The sequence below is a fragment of the Heloderma suspectum genome, chromosome 1 (genome assembly GCF_057233095.1).
Source record: "Heloderma suspectum isolate Gila_16-S chromosome 1, 16-S_ref, whole genome shotgun sequence".
Lineage (NCBI taxonomy): Eukaryota > Metazoa > Chordata > Lepidosauria > Squamata > Helodermatidae > Heloderma > Heloderma suspectum.
Window position 1 is genome coordinate 440,218,600 of NC_139458.1, and position 24,365 is coordinate 440,242,964.

The window sequence follows — 24,365 nt, forward strand, 5'->3', positions numbered from 1 at the left end:
GGAACAGGAAGCAGCCAAATGGAATAGCACATCAGGGTCACCCATGGCCAAAATGGATGAGTGACCTCAAAGGGCTCTTCCCATTGAAGGCCCATCTGCATTTTTCTGGATGCTCCTGGGGGGTGGGGTGGGGGATGAGCCATCGTTCTCCTGGGCTTAGGAAGCACACTTAGCCTGAGTTAGGCTACCTGGTGTTCTCACTGGGGACTCCCCTTGCACCTGCGCTCACAGCAGTGCCCTTGTGCAGCTCCCATTGATGAGAGTGGGGCTTGTTCCTCTTCCATGTCCAGCATCTGTGTAAAAGGCTAACAGAACAAAATATTGTTGCAGGCTGGCTTTATTTTTACTTTGACATCCAATGGTGTTTTCTGTTCCTAAATTACTTGGAATGTGATGGGAGGGAGCCAACCCGTCCTCTAATATGTTTCAGTTCTCAGTGATCCAGCTCCCTTGCCCAGCTCAGCATGCCTCTGAATAGCAGGACTTCCATGAATCTTTGCTGGGGAGAAGCCTGTAGGATTACAACATGGCCTGGTTTTATTTCTGTAGCTATTTGAGCCCCGGATTATCAGCCTACTGCTGTTCTCTGCTGCAGCGTGCCAGAATCCAAGCGGTGGAGAACCCATCTCTGTCTTTTTGCACATTTAGAGGCTGGCGGATCAGGCATTGCCCACAGACGAGACTCTGAGTGCATCCAGCCCCTGCAGCACATGCAGCTGTGTCCCCTGCCCGCCTTCCCTGGTCCTGTTCTTCCAGAGCCGTTGTGCTTTACCATTGTTCTTGATTGCGTTTTGATACTGCTTTTGATTTCATGTTGTTAGTCACCTTGAATGTCCTTGGATGGAAATGCAGGATATAAATGGGCTAAAATAAATACAAATAAGTTAGTTTTATGCTTGGGCCCACAAGAAGAGGCCTCAGTGTGTCCTTTTCTGTCCAAGAGTGCAGGACACCACTGCCTGGTATGTCCTGGCAGTGAGACTCATCTTTCGCCGAGGGGCAGGGAAGCTGTGGCTCTCCAGATGATGTTAGACTATAACTCCCATCATCCCTGACATTGCTCATGCTGGCTGCAACGGATGGGAGTTGGAGTCCAACGACATTTGGAGGGCCACAGCTTCCCCAGCCCTGCTGTAGCCCGGCATTCGACTGAAAAGATTGTTCATGCCCCCATGAAGTTGCAGGCCAAGACATTTAGCCATTGCTCACCTTCCTTAGGAAATATCACCACACCAACGTAGCAAGCCCCTTGAAGGTTTCTATCAGCTATAAAAGGAAAATGGGAACATTGATATACTACGTACAAACATTGTTACAACTCTTGTAAAGCAGTGTAAGAACCCAGCGTGACCTGTCACCAAAAGGAGGACCTTGCCTCTTGCAATCCACAATGAGACCATTTTTATAGAGTCGGTCTTTCTTTCTTTTTCTTTCTTTCTTTCTCTCTCTCTCTCTCTCTCTCTCCTTCCTTCCTTCCTTCCTTCCCATTAAATGTTTGCCCCCTACCCTCTGTAAACAGAAAGGGAGTTAACATTGATGGCTATGTCGGTATACAACTTTCAGAATTGGAAGAGAATAAAGAACCACCACCCCAATCCTGTCTTGCCTGAATGTAAGCAAAAAATTATAGCCTGTTCATGTGTGTGTGTGTGTGTATAAAAAAATTTTAAGTTTTGAAAGCTGCAGTTTTTATTGGGGAAGAAGCTTGAAACAGTGGAGTGACTTGAGAGAGACAAAATGGGCCCCTCACCTCCTCTGGCTCCCTAATCCTGACTGGGGCTGTTCTTCATCATTGTTCACCTTCTTTCACACAAAATCTTTCCATCAAAATCTTGGCCATCTTGGCAGCTTATTGCTGAATGTCTTCTCTTCTCAAGGCGAAACATGCCCAGTTCTTTCAGTCTCTCCTCATAGGGTTTTGTTTCCAGTCCCCTGCACCTCCTCCTCCAAGTCATTAATAAAAATGTAGAAGAGCACTGGGCCCGGGACTGAGTCCTCCAGTACCCCACTTGTTACCTCTTCCCCAGTTGGAGAAGGTCCCACTGATAAGCACTCTTGGAGTCCGATTCTGTAGCCAACTGTGGATCCACCGGATCGTTGTTTCATCTAGCCCACTTTGAGCTAGTTTGCTCATCAGGAGATCATGGGGCACTTTGTCAAAAGCTTTGCTGAAGTCGAGGTATATGATGTCTACAGCATTCCCACGGTCTACAAGGGAGGTTACTTGATCCAAAAATGAGATCAGATTCGTCTGGCAGGATTTGTTCTTGAGAAATCCATGTTGGCTTCGAGTAATCACTGCATTGTTTTCAAATTGCTTACAGATGGATTGCTGTATTATCTCCTCCAGAATTTTCCCAGGGATTGATGTCAGACTGACTGGTCTGTAGTTCCCAGGTTCCTCCTTTTTACCCTTTTTGAAGATAGGGACAACATTAGCCCTCCTCCAGTCATCGGGCACTTCCCCCATGATTTCTCAAAGAGAATAGACAGCGGTTCTGAGAGTTCTTCTGCCAGTTCCTTTATTATTCTAGGATGTCGTTCATCTGGCCCTTGAGGTTTGAACTCATTCAAAGGAATTAGGTGTTCCTTGACCATATGCCTATCGATCTCAAGCGGCAACCCTGCCCCTTCAGCCTGTACTTCGCCTTTCCGGGGGGGGGGGGGTCCATAGACACTCTTTTGGGAGAAGACTGAGCCAAAGTGGACTCCTTTTCTCATTAGAGTCACTTGCCATGGGATCTTACTTACCATTGTTCTGAGTTTATTAAAATCAGCTTTCCTAAAATCCAGGGTACGTGTTTGGCTACACTCGGCTTTTGCTTCCCTTAGAACCAAGAACTCAAGTACAACATGGTCGCTTTCCCCCAGAGTTCCTGTAACTGCTACTTGATCCACTAAGTCATCTCTGTTGGTTAGGATCAAGTCAAGGATAGCCGATCCTCTAGTTCCTTCCTCTACTTTCTGTAGGAGGAAGTTATCCACCACACAAGTCAGGAATTTCCTGGAGGGGCCAACTTTTGCAGAATTTGTCTCCCAACAAATATCGGGGAAATTGAATCATCGGGGAAATCATTCTCGTCTTCTCCTTGGTTGGGTGGCTGGTAGTAGACTCCGACCACCATGTTCCTTTTATTCTTTGCTCCATTTATTTTGATCCAGATGCTCTCGATGGGGCTACCAAGTTCATCCTCCTGTATTTCTGTGCAGAGATATGTATTTTTCACATACAGTGCAACCTCACCTCCCTTTCTGTTCTTCCTGTTCTTTTTGAACAACTTATATCCTTCATATATATATATATATATATATATATGAATGAAATATATATTTTTTCTATGCTAGTGGCATCCAACTGCAATGAGTTTCTTAGGTTAATTGCTTCCTGTATGAAGCAGGGCTTCCTTTCATTTGCCGTACATGTCCATCCTGCCTGTAAAATGCAGTGGACTGAGGATCCTCAGGCCACATGAAACTGTCTCCAAGCACAGTCCCAAGGAGTTGCTTGGAATCCACAACTCTCTCTAGGACATCTCCACTGGTTTCGGCTGCTCTTCTGATGAATTGTTTCAATGACAGGACATTAGGTTGACCTGGTCTCCAGGGTGGCATTGGGATTCAGCCCTTGGTCTGGCCTTGTTAGGGCCAAACTGAACACTGCACTGTAGCTGTGTGTGACATTGTCCCGCTGTTGCTCCAGAGCATCCTTAGGAGAAGGCCGTGTCACAGCAGAGAAGCGGCAGGGAGTGCAGGTCCTTCACCTTTTGCCCACTCACCACTTTACCGCCGCAACTCCCTCCTCCAAACCGTTGCCCTTTGTGCAAGTTTCCAAAACTTTGGTTTCCAGGTCAGCCTGGGCCTAGAGCCCCAGCAGGGATTAATGTGAGGGGGGGAGGTTTCAGGGGAGGAGTGGTGCTGGACAGGGGAAGGCTTAAGTACAAGAGCATGTTCAGCACTCGCCTGCTGCAAACTGCTCCCTCTCACGGATGTTTTGGAGGAGAGAAGCAGCCCCATCACAGGCAGCTTTGGTGTCGTGTGCCGTCTGGTCCTTAATGCCTGTGCCCCCACCCCCCGGTTGACTGTGACTGGCTGCAGGGACTACATTACAGGCCATGTTGGATTTTGCAGCTCGGTTTTGTGCCTGAGTCTCTCCTACTCAGGCGATGGGGTTGTTGGTTCAGACCTCTGGCCTGTGTTTCCTCCTCTGGCTCTCCACCTGGGCCTGTTCCATGGATTTCTGTGGGATGTCTGCCTGTTGGTGCGAGATGCTGAATCTGTTTGTGCAGAGAGATGGAATATTTCTTTTTTACTTATTATTTATTTTAAAGATGTATAAGCTGCCTTTTAAGGTAATCCCTCCCAAAGACAGAGTACAACAAAACTTAAAACCATAAACCATACAGCAAAAATATGAAACAACAAGATCAAAATTAAGAAACCTAGGTAGCACCATATACACAATGAACCTAGTAGAGTACTAACTCAGTTATAGGCCCATGTAAACTGTTTTAGGGCCTGCTTGAAGGCCTGTAATGATGGGGACTGGCACACATCCATTGGAACAGAGTTCCACAAGCAGGAGGCCAGTATCAAAAAGGCCCTATCCTGTCTGCCTGTGTAATTGCTGTTACAGGCAGACACACAAATAGGCTCTCTGATGCTGATCTTAGAGTGTGGGCAGGTCGGTATGGATGAAGGCAATCCTTGAGGTCATCTGTACCCAAACCATTTAAGGCTTTAAAGACCTATGCTAGCACTTAAAATTTGGCCCAGAAATGCATTGACAATCAGTGCAACTGGTAAAATATAGCTGTCACATTATCTGACCACCTAGCACCTTCTAGTACTGGGGGGGGGGGGTCACATTTTGTACCAGCTGAAGTTTCTGAAATGTCTTTAAAGACAGCTCCACACAGAATGTGTTACAGTCATCCAACCTGGATGGCTCTAGAGCATGGATAACCGAGGAAGGTCCATCATCTCCAGATAGGGTTGCAGTTGGCATGGCAGCCTAAGCTGGGAAAAAGAACTCCTGGCCACCACTGCCACTGTGGTGTATTTGTTCCCTCAGGGCTAGGGCAGCACTGTCTACGACCAGTTGTAAGCATCCACCCTAAGCAGCTGGTTTCCCTACCCAAAGTACCTCCATCTTGAGCATTTGAGCATCTTGAGCATTTGAGCAAACTAGCTCAAAGTGGGCTAGATGAAACAATCCGGTGGATCCACAGTTGGCTCCAGAATCGGACTCCAAGAGTGCTTCTCAATGGGACCTTCTCCAACTGGGGAGAGGTAACGAGTGGGGTACCACAGGGCTCAGTCCTGGGCCCAGTGCTCTTCCACATTTTTATGAATGACTTGGAGGAGGAGGTGCAGGGAATGCTGATCCAATTTGCAGATGACACCAAATTGGGCGGGATAGCTGATACCCTGGAAGACAGAAACAAAATTCAAAGTGATCTTGATAGACTGGAGCCCTGGGCAGAAAACAACAGAATGATATTGAATAGGGATAAATGCCAAGTTCTGCACCTAGGAAAAAGAAACCAAATGCACAGTTACAAGATGGGGGATACGTGGCTCAACAACACTACAAGCGAGAAAGATCTTGGAATTGTTGTCGATCACAAGCTGAATATGAGCCAAAAATGCGATGTGGCTGCAAAAAAGGCAAATGCTCTTTTGGGCTGCATTCATAGAAGCATAGCTTCCAAATCCCGGGAAGTACTAGTTCCCCTCTACTCAGCACTGGTTAGGCCTCATCTGGAGACCTGTGTCCAGTTCTGGGCACCACAGTTTAAGAAGGATGCAGACAAGCTGGAGAGGGTTCAGAGGAGGGCAACAAAGATGATCAGGGGACTGGAAAAAAAGCCCTGGAAAGAGAGACTGAAAGAACTGGCATGTTTAGCCTTGAGAAGAGAAGACTGAGGGGAGATAGGACAGCGCTCTTCAAGTACTTGAAAGGTTGTCCCAGAGAGGAAGGCCAGGATCACTTCTCCGTCATCCCAGAGTGCAGGACACGGAATAATGGGCTCAAGTGACAGGAAGCCAGATTCCAGCTGAACATCAGGAAAACCTTCCTGACTGTTAGAGCAATACGACAATGGAACCCATTCCCTAGGGAGGTGGTGGGCTCTCCCATACTGGAGGCGTTCAGGACGAGGCTGGACAGCCATCTGTCAGGGATGCTGTGACTTGGATTCCTGCATTGAGCAGGGGGTTGGACCTGGCCCTGTAGGCCCCTTCCAACCTTACTATTCTATGATTCTGTGACCTCTGGTGCCATTTTTCTTGGCAGAAAGGCTGGGTACAAATAAAATAATCTAAATGGGATTTGCCTGGTTGTGGCATCCTGGTCCTGGCTTGGGCGTCCAGGGTGACACCCTGCAATGATGTTTGGATGTGTCTTGGATGTCTTTCTGGAGACTAGCTCAGGCCTGCAGCTCTGGCGTTGGGTCCCACCAGTGTGATCCTGACTCCTTGGTATGACGGTCTGCTATTTTTTAATTGAAAATTCCCCTGGTTTGCAAAGGGACTGGGGCAAATACAAAATTAGCTTGGGTAGGTGGAGTGTTTGTGAGTGTATAATGTGCTGTTCTCCTGCAAGCAGCCCTTGAATTCAGTGGATCAGCAGTCCACCTGACCCATTCATTCACTGGCCCCTTGCTTGAGGGATTGAATCTGGGGGGCGTTGCTGTTAGAAGGAGCAAAAACGGACTGTGCGGCCCTGCCAGCAGAGAGCGGCAGGAAGGCTCCAGCAGCGAGCTCCCACCAGCGAGTTCTCCATTTTGTCCCTGCATCTTGCAGAAAAAGCCTCAGAGGCACCTTGTTTTTCTCAGTCCTTCCCCCAGCTGGGGCTGGAGCCTGTTGCCAGGGCGCTGGCGCAAGGGCTGCTGGTAGCATTTCATTTCAAAATCTGCAATGTTGGCCATGTCTTTCTGGGAAGGAGAGTTCCAGATTAATTGATTGCTGCTCTTGGTGGCAGAGATTAAGGTCTTAATGCATAAATGAATGTTCTCCTTTGTCAGTCAGCATGGTTTCCCATTATTGGGGTGTGTGGGTGTTTAAAAGGGATGCAAGGAGGGGGGCATAATCAGCTGACTTCCCGTGAAGGTGCTGCTGTAGCCAGGTAGTGGCAGGATCCAGTTCTGGAATGGCCGGGGCCCTCGTCTTCTCCGTCAGTTGGTGAAATTAACTCCAGCAATATGTTGGATGTCTTGGTGTGTGTTTGCACATGGCCCTGTGTGCAGTATCTTATCAATGATCTGAATGGCAGAATCCAGGAGTGCCCAGAGGGCATAAGGCAGCCCGCGAAAGCACTCTGGCTCTCCTCATGGGTTCAACCCAGAGGTTGAAGTGAGTTCAGGGGTGTTCAGGGGATACAAAGGCCTTTATCTGTCCGTCTGTCAGTGGGAGGCCCTCATCATAATTGTAGGCCATGAAGCAAATCAGCACCTAATCCAGCAGACTGGAGGGAGGCCAACATGATGATGGCCACAGAAACTCCCAGCCATCTTGAGATTATGGAGATCAACTTCTGATTTGGTCCTGAGGCTCCCCATAGCGCCAGGCACTTCCATCCACACTGGAGGCGTTCAAGACAAACCTGGACAGCCACCTGTCAGAGATGCTCTGACTTGGACCCCTGCATTGAGCAGGCAGTTGGACCCAATGCTCTTGTAGGCCCCTTCCAACCCTACTATTCTATGATTCTATGATCCCTGGCCCTGTAAAGTGCTGAGGGGGGCACATTCCCTGCCTGGGCATCCGTCCTGTGTTTGTGTTGGCATTTGGCATTAATTGCCTCAGATGGAGTTGGATCTAATTACCAACTACATCCTGAGCAAATCTAGTTTGGAGGCCGCTTCAGGGCTGGGGAAAGGAGCCTTTCCCCCACTCCCTGCTGTCCACACTCGCCTGTACAAGAGGAGAAGAGAAGCCCACAGACCTACGATCTCACTGGAGGAGCTCGTGCAAAGGCCACCCAGGTTTCCTCTAGCAAAGCTCCATCTGCACCCAGCATAGACTTCTGGCATTCCTCAAGTGAAGCTTTGCAAAAGCTGACTTCATCTCACCTCCATGGGCATCACCAGACTCTTTCCGCTCCTGTGACGGCACGGTTTCCATAGTAGCAAATGTAGTTTAAAGGTAGGGGGCTGCTTCTAAAAAATAAAACAGAGGATAAAGACCAGATGAAACTGCACAAGCTGAATAAGGGAGGATGTGCAGGGGCTGTAAATTTTTAATAGGCTAATTATGGTATTAGTCACAAGCATCTAGCCCTAGACAGCTGCAAGCGCTTTTCACTGTCCGCATGCATAACGCAGCACAGAGAGAGCGCATCAGCGGAGGCCCTCGTCACATGGCAAATGTGGAAAAGGGGGCTCTGGCTGTGCCTGTGGTGCATGCTGCCTGGCTGAGGCCAAAGGCCAGACCACAGTGGGAGTAGGCAGCAGAGTCCAAAGGATGACAGTGGTGCAAAGCCCCATACCCCCCAGCACTCTCCTCCCACCCCAGGGCTCCTTGAGGCCAGCGGTCAGGCCGCAGCCCCGCCTAGTCCAACACGCTCTTCCCATGGCGGCTGCCGTGCTCAGCCTTCCGCCTCCTGCTTCCCTCCGTCGGTGGCCCTCCATGCTCCGGTGTTTGTGCCCCTCCTCCTGTCACCTTCCATGGCTGCTGCCCTCCTGCTCCCTGCAGTGCCTTGTCCCCTGCTCCCAGATCGTGCCTTGCTTCCTAGGACACAGCCCCCCTGCAGGCAGCTCTCATGTGCCTCTCCAGGCTGGGCTAGGGCTGCCTTGCCGCATTCTGCTAGTCCTAAGCAACTGTTGCTTACTCATCTTTCTTGAGGCATTTCGACTTCCTCCGCAGCCGAGCGGTGCTTTGCCCAGCCAGATCCGCCCTTGCTGCCTGGCCCACTCTGGGAAGCAGCAGCAGCAGCAGCAGCTCACTGGGAGGCCACCAGGGCCCCTCAGCCCTCCGTGGAGCATGTGTCCACCTCCACCCCACCCACTGGCGGTGCCCCCCGTGTCCAAGGCAACATCCCCACATAACAGTTCGCATAACAGTGCCAAATACCTCTGCGCAGGTTTTCCTCTATGGCCCTTTGGCCCACTATCACGCTTCCCTGTCAGCTCATTGCCCAGCTGTACCCCCACCTCTGGATGATTAGGAACACTTCCACCCGCGTTCCCTGGGGTTGACTTGTCTCGAACCGGCACTCCCCAGCTCCTGTCGGCTTTCTCTCAGCCAGGAATCTGTTCAAAACCTGCTCTGCCACCTTTCTGATATTGAAGAGCCGGCACCCACTGTCTGGCTTCACTGTGAATGTAACTGCTTTTCGGCACTCCTGTGGCAAGGGTGCCATCCTGCCCAAATTGTTTCAGGTTAAAACAGTATCCCTTCTTGGACCAGCATGGAGCCAGTAGAGCAGGCCAGACCCCAGCAATGTCTTACACAGGTATCTGGGCCCCACACACTCCCCAGGACAGCCTTCACCATCCTGGTACCTTCCAGATGTATTGGACTGCATCATTCTGGGAATGATGGGAGTTGCAGTCCAACACATCTGGAGGGCACCAAGTTGGGGAAGGCTGCTCTAGACAAACCAATCCAGGACAGTGACTGTCAGCCTCCCAGACTTCTCCCCTATGATTTTTCACCATCCCTTGGATCCAATTGAAGATTTCATTTTCAAGAATCCTTTCAGGTGTGGACACCTAGTTCAGTACCCACAGCCCCCGTGAGGATGCATTGTGAGCTCTGTTTATGCCTCATTTAATGGTATGTATGCTGAATGTGAGACTCTGCCTTTGAGATGGTACAAAATTCAGCTGGGAGGCTCAGCTTCTTTGCTATTTGATACTCTGTTAAGTGAGAACTCAGCTTATACACTTTTTACTCTTTACTTGTTCCATTTGTAAGCCAACCCATCACAAGAAGTTATCTGGGCAACTTACAAAATGAATGGCAAACATTTAAAATACAGCAGCTAACAATGAAAACATAATGCAGCATAAAACCTTAACAGCAGAGAATGCTGAAGGGTTAGTAATAAAGATGTTTTGCTGAAAGGTTTGTTGTTGTTTAGTCGTTCAGTCGTGTCCGACTCTTCGTGACCCCATGGACCATAGCACGCCAGGCCTTCCTGTCCTGCGCTCTCTCCCGGAGCGTGCTCAAGTTCATATTCATTGCATCAGTGATGCTATCTAGCCATCTCATCCTCTGCCGTCCCCTTCTCCTTTTGCCTTCAGTCTTTCCCAGCATCAGGGTCTTTTCCAGGGAGTTTTCTCTTCGCATTAGGTGGCCAAAATATTGGAGCTTCAGCTTCATTATCTGTCCTTCCAATGAGCACTCAGGGTTGATTTCCTTTAGGATGGACTGATTTGACCTCCTTGCAGTCCAGGGGACTCGTAAGAGTCTTCTCCAGCACCACAGTTCGAAAGCATCAATTCTTCGGCGCTCAGCCTTCCTTATAGTCCAGCTCTCACAGCCATACATTACTACTGGGAAAACCATAGCTTTGATTAGACGGACCTTTGTCGGCAAGGTGATGTCTCTGCTTCTTACTATGCTGTCTAGGTTGGCCATAGCTTTCCTCCCAAGGAGCAAGCGTCTTTTAATTTCATGGCTACAGACACCGTCTGCGGTGATCTTGGAGCCCAAGAAAGTAAAATCTGTCACTGCTTCCATTTCTTCCCCTTCTATATGCCAGGAAGTGATAGGGCCAGATGACATGATCTTAGTTTTTTTAATGTTGAGTTTCAAACCAGCTTTTGCACTCTCCTCTTTCACCCTCAACAAGAGGCTCTTGAGATCCTCTTCGCTTTCTGCCATTAGGGTGGTATCGTCTGCATATCGGAGGTTGTTGATAATTCTCCCGGCAATCTTAATTCCGACCTGTGATTCATCCAACCCGGCATTTCTCATGATGTACTCTGCATATAAGTTAAATAAGCAGGGTGACAATATGCAGCCTTGTCGTACTCCTTTCCCAATTTTGAACCAATCGGTTGTTCCATGTCTGGTTCTTACTGTTGCTTCTTGACCCTCGTACAGGTTTCTCAGGAGACGGGTAAGGTGGTCTGGTACTCCCATCACTTTCAGAATTTGCCACAGTTTGTTGTGATCCACACAATCAAAGGCTTTAGCGTAGTCAATGAAGCAGAAATAGACGTTTTTCTGGAATTCTCTTGCTTTCTCCATGATGCAGCGAATGTTGGCGATTTGATCTCTAGTTCCTCTGCCTCTTCGAAACCCAGCTTGTACTTCCGGTAGTTCTCGGTTCGCATACTGCTGAAGCCTAGCTTGTAGGATTTTGAGCATCACCTTGCTGGCCTGTGAAATGAGCGCAATGGTGCGGTAGTTTGAACACTCTTTGGCGTTGCCCTTCTTTGGAATTGGAATGTAGGTGTGGAACAAATGCTGTGTGGTGCCAAGCGGATGCTGCTTAGGGTGTCCTAAAGGTGGTGAGTCCCAGCAGCTATCACTGCCTTTTCACCTTCCTTCAGTAGTCCAGCTCAATTGGCTTGATCTGTAACAGTGGCATTTGGGAGTATCTGGATTACAAATGTGCAGCATCAGACCTCTGTTAATAAGCAGACTCATTACCCATTCCAACTTATTTCAGCACAGGCCCCAAATGGGTTTTTGTGCTTGTCATGTGAGGGATTCTTTGCTGAGAGGGGGCCTTTCTTGAGGGGGCCTTTCTGGAGCTGAGTAACTCTTCAGCTTCCCTCAGTGTAGCCTCAACAGCCATCTCTGCTCCTGGAAAAAGACTGACACCCCCTGCTTCCAGCACATTCCACAAGCCTTATGGACCCTATAACCCAGGTTCGGACAAGCCACGATGGTGATGTGTGAATGAGCTTGCTGCCTTCCACCTGCCTCCGGAGGTAACCCAGAATCCTGGGATGCTCACATGCTCCAAATGGAAGCAGCCCTTCCAAGTCTTAGAAATTGAGTGATGAATGCTATTACACACGTGGAGTTGTTTTCTTTGGAGTCACCAAGGCAAACGGCTATCATGTTTTCAGGGTGTCTTTTTGATTGAGGACTACAGGCCCATCTGCTTTGCAGGCGGAAGGTACAATCCTGGGATCTCAGCTGACAAAAAGGCACCTCTCCCTCTCTCTCCCTGCCTCCCTCTGCATGATGCCTTTGAGAGCCTCACCCAGCCAGAATAGTTCATAGGGCTAGATGGGGCAGTAGTCTGAGGTAGCTTTATGTTTATGGAAGGGGCCTTTTGCTCAGGGATGGAGCCTCTGCTTGCAGGCAGAAGGTCCCAAGTCCAATTCCTGGCAGGGTCTCTAGTTAAAAGGATCTCAGGTAGCAGATGAGGAGGAAGACCTTTTAATGTCTGACTGAGGCCCTGGAGAGCCACTGCCTAGGTGAACAAAGTAGGGGGACCTGTTCTAAGGCAGCTTCCTCTGCTCCTGAGGTTTTTGGGGATGTCTTTGTGGTCCACATGCTGCACGAATGAATGCCAGGGGCCGCATGTCATACAGATGGCACCAGACAGTGTGAATTTCCATTGACAGAGCACATGTTGTTGAGATTCTGATGGTTGGCATCTTTCTGTTTGGAAGAGCTGTTCAAGAAGGGACAGCAGAGACTAAACCTGGCTCCGTGTCTGTTTCAGGCCCAGGCAGCTGGTTCTCCACACACTTCCCCCCCCTGTGGGGCTGGCCGCCCAATGCCCACACCAGTCAGATCCACATCTGCTGGCTCCACCCCCACTCACGTGCCCAAAGATTCGCTTGCTGGTGTTGGTGGAGATGTTCAGGAAGCATTTGCACAAGGTGAGCATGTTACGAACCCTGTGATACACCATTGCCCGTGTGTGTCTGTGTGCGTGTGGAATACATGGGGAAAAGCGGGGAGGGGGAGATGAAATCTCTGAGATGCACAAAAATAAAGACTCTATCGGCCCAACACGTTTTAGAATATTCTTCTTCTTCTGGGGCACTTAAAAAGCACGTCACTGTGTTCTCTGGCGTGCTCTGTGACCACCCTGCCCTCCTCCAGCTCCTCTGCATAGAATGTATGACTAATGCTGGCTGTTGCTTGTGATTCCACACCCCCTGATTCCACACATCCTGAGTACATCCAGAGTAGACTGCTTTAAAGCTCTCTGTGTAGGGCAGCCTTTAAAAACAGGCTGGGATTGAGGCATCAGCTGGAATGCTTGTAGGAGCTGGGCAGTAGAGGCATGTTAGACCTGTTCTGTGCCAGTTGCCCTGGCTGCCTCTCCATTTCTGGGCTCATTTTAAAGTGCTGGTCTTGACCTTTAAAGCCAGCCAGTCACTGCCTCTCAGCCCAACCTACCTCACAGGGTTGTTGTTGTGAGGATAAAATGGAGAGGAGGAGGATTACGTACACTGCTTCGGGTTCCTTAAAGAGGAAAAAAGGCAGGATATAAATGTAATAAACAAACAAACACTTTGGGCCCAGGTTATATGAAGGACTCCCTACACTCATTTGACCCTGCCTGAGGTCAGTCAGGATGATGGGTCCCAGAGACAGAACCTCCTCAGTGGTGGTCCCTCAAATGTGGCGTTTCCTCCTCCAGGAGGTAGACACGGCCCCTCTTTGGTTTCTTTCAGCTGTACCTTTAAAACAGTTTTATTCCACTCTGCTCTTTAGTGAAGAATTCACTGGCTTGATATTTTAGCTCCTGCTGTTTTAAAATTGTGTTCAGTGTTAATGTCTTACATTTGTTTCTGCTTCTTTTGTTTCTTCATTTGTTCTAAGCTGCTAGGTGAGGGTGCGCTCTGAGAGGCGGGATATTTATTAAATAAATGGTCATGATTTTTATTTATTTTTTATTATTTATCTTTTGCTGCTGAACGGAAAGGGGTGGTCATGGAATAGTGAAAATCATTATAACGGCAGCATGAGGAGTTTGGGTGACTGAGATCCTGCTCTGCCTGCTCCCAGCGCTTATGTGTGATAAAAGAGAAAATGCCATCACCTAAATTAAAAGCAAGGCAAAGGAGTTTGGGGGGAACTTATAAAAAAGGAAATCCCTCCCATCCTTTTGGCTCTTGCCCAGGGATGGATGGATGGATGGACGGATGGATTTATTTATTTATAGTATGTCTGTTGTGCTCCCCAGCGGAAAAAGCTTCCAGAGCAGCCGACATGCAATCACTAAAGCAAGGCATCTCGCGACCCCACCTCAGTGGCAGTCCAGCTCCTGATGCCCTGGCGGGTGGCTTCATGGCAGGACATGTCACCTGAGGGTAGATTTGGGTAGCTGTTTTTGCTCACAGGTGTCTAAAGGGCAGTCTTTATATCTGAGATAGTGCCTCCTGCTGGTTGGAAGACCAGATGCCAAGCCTTCTGAAACCCAAGTCCCCAGCCATATCCCCCTTGCACACTACAATTCTTTAAGGCATCAGCTCTGGCTTCCGTCATCTAGTTGCTGTTCACCTGGTCTCTGGATAGTGGAACCTGACACTGTTGGGTTAATCACGGATGGCCCAGGGGTGACTTCCCTTTCCTCACAGCAGCCCTGCTAGCTGAGCCTCGGACGCTCTCCAGCTGGGAGTGCTTGCTGTTGACTGAGGGGTTTTGGCATGGACTCCACCTCTCCGTCATGTTGGACCAAGAGAAAAGCAAAGATGCAGCCCTGCAAGCCCAAGGAATCCAGAAGCTTCCCATCTAGATGGAGCCTGCAAGCGCCATCCACTTTCCCTGCTCAGTCCACCTCTCACAAGGGAGAGAAGAAACGGCCGTCGGCATAATGACAGTGATGTCCATTCTCCCCTCACATCACGGGGGGAGGGGGGTCCTGGAGCTTGTTACTTCCGAAGTTCCTATCAGTCTAGGACAACTTTTCACATCTGTCTGACCTTGTGGCAATAGAACCCTTTCCCTCTTTTCAGCACCACTCTGGGTAACTCCTTGATTCATTCTTTGTAGAGTGAGGATTTAAACATTCTTAAAGAAAGTATGCTTCCACCTGGCAGTGGTTCATTCCACCACAGCTGCATAGATGCTAAAGGAGAGATTCCTTGGTCTCCATAGGTTGGCCTATAAGAATGGCCTTGTGGGCCCCTTCCAACCTGACTATTCTATGACTATTCTATGAATCCAAGCTGCTTGTTCTGATCAGGGCAAGCCATGGGAAGTTCTTGCAGGTTGCTTATGACCAAAGGCAATTGCAGAACCCAGCTCTGCCCTCTGGCCTATGATCTACTCCCAGAATAAGGGCAGATTATCCTGCTTTTATCACCCTCCTTACAGAAAGCAAGGAGAGAAGTTAGATGGCTATCAAGCGTGCCTTCATAGTCAAGATGGACAGGAGCTCTCTTCAGCCACTTGGATCAAGCTGGATTCCCAGAGGGGCTGAGTGTTTGGTTTCTGTTGAAAGAACAGCAACAGAGAGTTGGATCTCTTGCACAGGTCATGCACAGCTGTCAGGCGGACAGTGAACCTGGCTCAGCCTTGAGGTATTGGTGGGCGAGCCCAGCTGTGAGGGCAGCCCCTGGCCTTGCGGGCCTTCAGCAGTGGAGTCCGGAGTGAGGCTCAGCTGGGAGACGATGCCGCCATCTGACGGGGTGTTACTTGCCCAACATCATGACAAGTTCCAAAGGCTGGCGACTGATCTCTTTGCAAGCCAAGAGGACTCCTGTGGACATCTCGCACTATCAGGCGAAGCCCCAGGCAGACACTCCCAGCCATGCCCAAACACCTCCTCTCCAGCACGCCGGAGGCTTGCAGTACCTGTAGAGAGTGGGAGCGAAACAGACTCCCAACACTGGTCCCCAGTTGACCCCACTGCCTCACTGAAGGCCCCAGGCAGACACTCCCACATATCTGGAGAGCGTGCTCAACATGACAGGTGAATTTAATCCTGCGAGCTCTCAGCCCACACAGCTGTGTGTTTCCCCGAAGGATAAGGTGCTGCTCAGCATTCCAGTGAGGGCCAACTCCATCTCATTGGACTCCATCTTTTGCCCTTCTAGTGCACCCCAGAGAAAGGGATTGGCACAAGCAAGATAGGAGAAGGGCCTTGCAGTTCTAATTAGCAAGGACATCTGACATTAGGATGACAGAAACCTTGTTGGTACCCTTTATACGGTCTTCCTTAGGAAGAAGCATCCATGGAACGTCTCCCTCAAGGTGACCGAAGGCATCTGGAGAGGGTGCCCACTCCATAGAGATGGGGGGACCCAAGCAGCCTTTTGATTGGATGGTCAGAGAGCATGTCTGCTCAGTGGACCTGTGTTGCTGCCACTTTGGGGCCTGGGACTCTGCAGAGTGTCTTAGTTTCCTGAGGTGTGGCCCTGTGCCACAGAAGTCCCACCCTGAGGATGCGCCTACTCGTGTGATATCCCAGATATAAAGACTGTCCTCTGGACGTTTGGGGGCATGTTTACTTTCCATCAATTCCTGTTCTTCTAGGTGTCCAGAGGGCACCCTGATGGTGAGCGTTTGGGCTGATGCACACTCATAGGCAGATGCAGGACAACTGAGCTGAAACCTACAGGGATCTTCCTCGCTTTTCTCTACAGTTAATCTTTTTCTCCTAACTTCATTAACTTATATATTCATATTGTTAAGGGTCAGCAAGCAAGGTGACAGTTCTCCTAGCTTGGGTATGGGAGGGTGGGGAGTTTCTCCTCCTGGTAAAATAGGAATAATGGGAAGATGTAAAGAGTGCCCTCTGAGCACCTGGAAAAACAGGAATTTAGGATGAGTAAAAATTTCCCTGTCTCTTCCGGGAACCAAACATGTTCTGAAACCTTCATGCAACCTCTGGCTTGGATTCCTGCAGTGAGCAGGGGGTTGGACTCGATGGCCTTGTAGGCCCCTTCCAGCCCTACCATTCTCTGATTCTATGATTCTCACCCAGTTGTCCATGGATCTTGCTGGAGGAGTGGTTTAGAGTAAGTGTACAGAGCGGGAGCGTGGGGGTCAGGCGTCGAGGCCTGCGCCTAGAGGTTCTTCAGTGCTTAGCCCCCACCCATCAGTCCGCCTCTCCCTCAGCATCATGGGGAGCCTGTGTAGCTGGCGCTGCCTATGATCCCAGTGGAAGACTGGATGGAACTGCAAGGTATGGATTCCACTGGGAAGCAGGCCATCCTGTCGGGGTGGCGGGGGCATTTTTAGTTCAGGTCCTGAACGCCACATCATGGGGGGCAGGTTGCCTGTGGTGCGATAGCCACCTGCCATGCTTTTTCTTGGGAAGCTGTGTGTTCATGTTCCTTCATCTCCATTTCCCCCCAGGAACCCGACGAAACCTCCGTAACGATTTGCTGGTAGCAGCTGATTCAATTACCAACACAATGTCGTCTTTGGTGAAGGAGCTTCACTCAGGTAGTTTGCGTGTGGGCGTAAGCATGGGGCCCAGTAGACCCAGCAGGCATCTTCAGGACTGCATGCATAAAGGGTGGGGGCAGGTTCTCTGCAGGGAGGTTTTCACTGGAGAAATTTGCCCAGAGTCTTACTGATCACGACAAGATAGCTCAAGAAGTCTCCCTGAGCTGTTTGGGGCCAACATGTAAAAAGGGCTGTGTCCTCCCCAAAAAGGTTGGCACAGGCACCTGCCACAGACACTTCAGGTGTCCTGTTTTGGAACAGGGGGTGGCTTCGGTGACCCCTTTCAGCTCTCTAGTGCTGAATTCTACTGGAGTTCACGTTGCAGATGCAGATGCCCCAGCTGCTGTATGACACCTACGGGAGCTGGAGTGGAGACCTTCCAGCCCCACAGTTGAGGCAGACATGGAAAGGTGGGAAGACTCCAAAGATGATGGAAGGTTGAGAGAATCTGGACCTTCCAGATCAAACAAACCATGACCCAGAGACTCCTGCAGACGTATTCCACAGCGCGCTGTGCAGAATGGGGGAGCAGAGTGTTAGGTCTGTTTCTTTTAAGTTTTCCTCCAAGGAGCTCCAGGTGGAGTACCTGGTCCCCTCCCCGTTTGATACTCACAACCATCCTGTGAGGTACGTTAGGCTGAAAGTTAGTGGCTGGCCCATGATGGCCCAGTGAGCTTCAAGTGGGCAAGTGGGGATTGAACCTTGGTCTCCCCAGTCCTAGCTGGCACCCTAGCCACTGCACCACGCAGGCGCTTTAGGAAGAACTCCCTGCCGTGGGAGCAGTGTGCTGTGCAGGCACGTGCATGCACGGTTTGCTGTGGAGGTTTCTCTGAGCAGGTTGGGTGAACATTAGTTGGATTAGGTCAGGTGAAATCAGTCCTTGAAGAGTTGGAAGCATCCATATATCTGGTCATATATCCAGGGGTGCACTTCTACCCAGGGAGGGTGCAGAGGCTTCTGGTATGGGCTGCCTTAGGGAGGATTCTGGCAGGATGCTGGACTGGAAGGCCAGCAGCATCCCCCTCAGTTTCATTTCTGTTGCTGCAGTTCCTAGAAACAGCCTGAGCCCTCCTGGGCGCTCCGACACACGTCAGGACAGCTCAGAAAAGGGCTGGCAGCAACCCACAGGGCCTCTCTGCAGCCCGGCTGGGCCCCTAAGGATGCAGTTCTGTGGAAAAGGTACTCAGGCCAGGGGCAAAGTCAGACAGGCAGGGACTTCGTGGGCTCCGCACCAGTGGTGGGATGGGCTGGCATCTTCATGGTCTCCTGCAGATTTTGCCTTTGGGTTGGGAAGGTAGAGGGGCCCTTGGGTGCCTTTAGACTCCAGAGCTGCAGGCACTGGCTCCAGCTTCCCATCAGGGCTGGGGCTTGGTGAGTCTGCCCCCTCGCACTCAGGAAAGTGCAGAGTCTCGGGCGAGCGGTAACAAAGTGGGGCCTGTTCTGTCAGCAGCTCTTGCAGCTCTGTGCGTTTTGTGGAGCTGTGGGCTGTGCAGGGAGATGGCGGGTCAAATGAAGGGCAGGCTCCCGCTGTGATGAGCAGCACACGGGGAGGGGGCCTGGGAAGTGTCTGGCATCCTCCCATTTGTGTAAATCAAGGGACGCAGCAGCTGGTGCTGGGACTCCACAGCAGCCGGTGCTGAGCCAGGCAGTTAATGACGGAAGTACCCCTGATGGCACAGCGCCCTGCCTTGCCCTGCCGCTCCTTGCCTTGTTGGGCTCATTTTCCAAGCCTGTTAGGGCCCCAGGCAGTCGAATCACCACAGCTGTGCAAGCCGGCCTTCCCTGGCTGGCCTACAGGAGAGAGGAATTGTGCCCAGGCGAGAATCCAAAAGGGGCTCTCTTGAGTCCAGCCAGGAAGCAGGTAGAAGCCTTGGCTCTCCTCCACCCCCCTGCAGTCTTGCTTCAGGGCTTCGGATGCAGGTCCCACAGGGAGGGCACGTTGATCGGGCAGCTTCCATGCTCCCAAGCCGGTGTGGCAGCGCACCGCTAGCCGCCTTCCCTTGGAAAAGCAGATCTTGCCCAGGCCCCCCAGGATTCCTGCGGGAAGCCAGGCACGTAGATTCCATGCCCACACCGGCCCTTCTCGGCTGCGTGGGTGGGCTGTGGGCCCATCTCATGCCCTCCCCATTTGATGACGCCTTCTCTCCCCGCCACAGGCTTGGTCCTCTGCTGTATTGGGGCGTTTGCGCTTCCTTTAGCCTTTCTGCCCCTCTCATTGTACTTTCAGCCCCTCTGCTCAGGCCCTACTCCCTCCCCGCAGCGTCTTCTGTGTCCGTAGGGCATCCACCTGCGCTCGGAACTAGGCCTGCAGGAGTAGCTGGAGCCACCGCAGCTGTCGCATGGGGGGCTTTGCCAATGTAACGCACCCGTTCAGTCTCTTCCAATCTTCTTGGGTTGACTTGAAATTAACCGCCCCGAACGCTCAGGCGGGACTAGAAGGGCCTATAAGTGCGTCTTCTGCAGGGTTTGCCCATCAGTGCTCCTGACCTGCAGGATTCGATTTTCTGCTGAGAGGATGTTTTGTTGTCCAGTTCAAGCATGTGGCCCAGACCAAGGACTGGGGTTGTGTGTGTGTGCATGTGCACGAGCATGTGTGTGTGTGTGTGTGTGTGTGTGTGAGAGAGAGAGAGAGAGAGAGAGAGGGAGAGGCTACCCCACGCCTATGGAAAGGGCAGCAGAGCCTCTTATGCTGTCTGCCATTGCAGCCCAGCCCACAGGCGCCGCCCAAGAGGCTCTCCCTGCAGTGTGTTTTTTCTCTTGAAGGAGGTGAGGAAGGAGGTGAAGAGGACGAGGACAAGATGCAGAACGGGAAGGACCAAGGTAAAAGCAAAACTGGCACCTCTGTTCTCCTGCGCTGGGAGCGCACCAAGGACCTGCTGCACCATTAGCTGATCGTTCAGTTCTTCCATTAAAGTAGTTCTAATTGGTTTTAAAGGTGCCCCTAAAACAGGCTTTTCAGCAGTGATTATTTTTAATACAAATACTACAAAAACCATGGGCAGCAGGCTTCATCATAGAAGAGGCCTTCCCCCCTCCAATCTCTCCCCCCACTCCTGGCTCCAAGAGCACACCTCTTCGAAGAGAGCATCTCTTGCAACATGCATGCCGGTGATGGAAAAACAAAGGAAGTCTGCTTTTTCCTCTCCATGTGCATACTGATATAGATGTAATTGAATAGAACTATACAGATCATAGAATCATAGAATAGGCCTACAAGGCCATCGAGTCCAACCCCTTCTCAATGCAGGAATCCAAGCCAGAGCATCCCTGACAAATGGCTGTCCACCCTCATCTTGAATGCCTCCAGTGGGGGAGAGCCCACCACCTCCCCAGGTTCTTGGTTCCATGGTCGTATTGCTCTAACGGTCAGGAAGTTTTTCCTGATGTTCAGCCGGAATGCGGCTTCCTGTCACTTGAGCCCATTATTCCATGTCTCTGGGATGATCACTCTGGGATGATCGAGAAGAGATCCTGGCCTTCCTCTCTGTGACAACCTTGCAAGGATTTGAAGAGCCCTATCATAGAATCATAGAATAGTAGGGTTGGGAGGGGCCTACAAGGCCATCGAGTCCAACCCCTTCTCAATGCAGGAATCCAAGCCAGACCATCCTTGACAGATGGCTGTCCAGCCTCGTCTTGAATGCCTCCAGTGTGGGAGAGCCCACCACCTCCCCAAGTAATTGGTTCCATTGTCATATTGCTCTAACAGTCAGGAAGTTTTTCCTGATATTCAGCCGGAATCTGGCTTCCTGTAACTTGAGCCCATGATTCTGTGTCCTGCACTCTGGGACGATCGAGAAGAGATCGTGGCCTTCCTCTCTGCGACAACCTTTCACATACTTGAAGAGTGCTATCAGATCTCCCCTGAGATGAATAAGTTTTTTTTTTAACATCTGGCAGCCTTAATGTTGTCACATGAGCCTGTCAGGTTGCACCCGGACCCAAGCGGGCCACGCAGCCTGTGCTGCACTCAGGGTCACTTGTGTGTTGGCTTTGAATCAGTGTGCACACCAGCTGCAAGGTCCCAACCCCATCCAGAGCATGATCATCCTACCACCCAAAGCATGACTAGGGACCCCCAAGGACCTCCCTTTGCCCGGCTGTAAAAGGCACACACTTGGCCTCCTGACAGGGTTTGCACAGCACTTTCACAATATCATTTCAGCATCAAACCAGAACGAGAGCAGATGCGAAGGTGCAGGCCAGGTGTGCAAGGCACAGACCACCACGGTCCCTGTGGCTGAGAACTTGTTCTTCTGCCACTCTTGCTGCTCGGTTGTACATCTGCCAGGCCCAACAGAGGCCTCTTTTTGTTTCAGTCGCCACAAAGAATGCTAAAGCCCCCAAAGATATCCAAGCACCCAAAAGTGAACGTGGGCAAATGGGCAAGCATGAAAAACCACCTCGTGTAGAACTCTAGCAGCTTCAAAAAAAATATAACACCAATGCCTCCCATATTAGGTCCAACTATTTTCAAGACCGTGATCATGCCTGCAAGTCAGGTGTGAGTTTCTCAGAGACAGGCGCCCTCCAGGTGGTGACTTACACATGCAAGCATGTGTGCTCGCACACACAAATGCCCCAGCTGGCATGTGCAGCCTCCACCCTGCAATGATCCCTTCCCTCCCTCACCCTTCTCTGCCCTCCCACACTTGGCAAGGCCAGTGTGGGCTGTGCAGCCCTCCTGGCAAGAGTGGCACTGTGAGAGGGCGAAATAGGGTGGCATTGTTAAGGCAATTGCTTTGTCAACAGAGCAGTTTTCCTGCCCTGAACACTGCGCAAAAACTTTCCACCTGGATACAGCTGAAAAATTGGCACAAGTCACCCAAATGTGTGTTCTGACATCTCTCCAGCATGGTCCAGTTCTGCCACTGAAGTCCAGTGAAGTGATGCTCAGTCCACAGGGCGTGACACCAGCCTCCCTTGCACAGTGTCCTCAGGCAGGCACTTGGATTGTGGGTGACTGCTGCTGTTTCAGGGCCCCCACAGATGCCTTGGCATAGCTGTAAGTCATCTGTCTCCATCTCACCCTTGATAAATCCCTCGGTGAACAACATCTTCTCCCCCCAGTTAGCCCTGCCTTGGCAACCTTGTGAATTGATTCTCGCAGTTTATTATGTAGTTATTAAATTGATAGCCCCCCTTTCCACTAAGCAAGGTGGCTAACAATAAAATACAGATTAAAATAGTTATAATTAAAACGTTAAAACTCATCAAATAAAAACATATCAGTAAGAAAGAAATAACAGCATTCAAACCTATTCAGCAACATATCAGCCTAGACAAGAAGAGCATGTCTGAATGAGAGTGTTCTTGCCTGTTGGTGGAAGGACAACAGAGGTGAAGCTAGCCTGGCTTCCGTTGAAAGGAGCAGCCACTGAGAAGGCCCTCTCTGCGTGGGGCTGCGTTTGAACACAGAAGGGCCCCTTTGGTGCAGAATTTAGCAGCCCCTCTCTCCAGAGGAGCTTGAGAGTGCAAACACAAAGTGTCGGTTCTTTCTCATTTTCCATTGGCTAAAAACGTGCTTCCACCAGGCACATGTCGAGTCTGACTGATGTAACTTACTATGAAGCCCTGAGTGGTCTTGTGGTCTGTGATCCCTGTGATCTGTGATGGAGCCCTGTTTTGTTGTCCCCATCCCTCCCCTCCCCCCACCCTGCAAGAAGTATGATGGTGCATAGCGGGGCATTTTCTGTGCTCCTGTCACAGTTGTGGGATTCCCAAAAGAAGCCCCACTGGTGGTGAAAACCTATTTCTTCCTGCAGCCATTTTGTAGAACCTGGTTAGTTGAAATGATTGTGAAACACACTGCCTAATATAAAGATTTGGGGCTGCTTGATTTGATTGTCTTTTAATTTCTCGTTGTTTTTATGATTTTTGAAACATCTCAAGTGCATGGCATTAAATATTAAATGTAAGTGAATAACACTGGGCCGGGGTAGGGTTTGGTGGCTGCTGCGGCGGAGTGACTCGCTTCTGTCTGCCTCAGCCTCCCCTTTGCCTTGCAGGTTAAACGGAAGGATCTGGACTGGCCATCAGAAACTCAAGTAAGCGTGTGGCCCTTTCCGTTCCAATTGCACGTATGCCTGAGTCCAAGGAAAACTCCAGAACGGCCCGCCACGCCGGCCCCCAGGCAGCCAAGAGTGGAACGGTTAAGCCGGGACTTTTGAACAAATCATGCATTTTGGGTTAGATGAATCAAACTTGCCCTGGACGTGCGGTGATCATGCTGAAACATTTCCTGATATGGATCCCCCTGCATATCTACTCCTGTTCTGAAATAAATTTGTTTTCAGTTTTATACTTTTTGCCTGTGAGTGAATATTCTCTCCAGCAAGAGAATGTTCCCAGTTGTGATTGTACGGTCCCAATAGAATTAGATGTCACATACACAGAAAAAAACATAAAACAAGGATTGCTGCATGTTCACAATGAAAGCCCTATAGCATCTCTTTAAACAGACATGAAAGTGGTTCACTGGGAAATATTGTTGGACAAGGCAAGATACCCATCACCAAGCTAATATTAACACTAGACATTAATAATGTCTGACAGCCATTTGTCAGGGATGCTCTGACTTGGATTCCTGCATTGAGCAGGGGGTTGGACTCGATGGCCTTGTAGGCCCCTTCCAACCCTACTATTCTATGATTCTATGATTCTATAACTCAAAAACGTGCAAATGCCTTGGCTATGTGTGCAAATCGATACTGTGTGGGACTTAAATTGATCTGTGGGACATGATGATCATGGGCACCTGCCTTTTTTTACGGATAAACCTCAACTAGAAACCAAGATATTTGTTCTGGTTCTGGCACAAGTTTGCTCTGTAAAGTGTAATATCTCACTGCTTGTTTATTATATTTCTACATCACCCAGTAGCCAAAGCTACCTGGGCAGTTCACAGCAGTTAAAACCATAAAACGCAACATGATACAATACAGTATAAATGCAGTTTGAAACTACAGTATAAAATAAAAAAAAAACACCTAGCAACAGTGCAAAGATTTAAAATAAAGTAACAGATTTTAAACAACAGAAAC

At 50.1% G+C, this 24,365-nt stretch overlaps 1 protein-coding gene across 30 annotated transcripts in view; it reads left to right on the plus strand.

Annotated features, from left to right (window-relative positions):
• DTNB (dystrobrevin beta) overlaps positions 1-24,365 on the plus strand; it is a 267,328-nt gene that overhangs the window by 232,053 nt on the left and 10,910 nt on the right. For 8 of the 30 annotated variants that reach the window (XM_084829623.1, XM_084830063.1, XM_084830139.1 and 5 more), the window contains 4 exons: positions 12,635-12,794; positions 17,230-17,319; positions 20,086-20,142; positions 23,331-23,624. In XM_084829623.1, coding sequence (XP_084685749.1) covers positions 12,635-12,794; positions 17,230-17,319; positions 20,086-20,142; positions 23,331-23,335 — 312 coding nt within the window. In that variant the 3' untranslated portion in view covers positions 23,336-23,624. Of the gene's footprint in view, positions 1-12,634; positions 12,795-17,229; positions 17,320-18,369; positions 18,502-20,085; positions 20,143-23,330; positions 24,353-24,365 lie in introns of those variants that run through there. The other 22 variants (XM_084829061.1, XM_084828615.1, XM_084828700.1 and 19 more) reach the window with 9 other exon arrangements.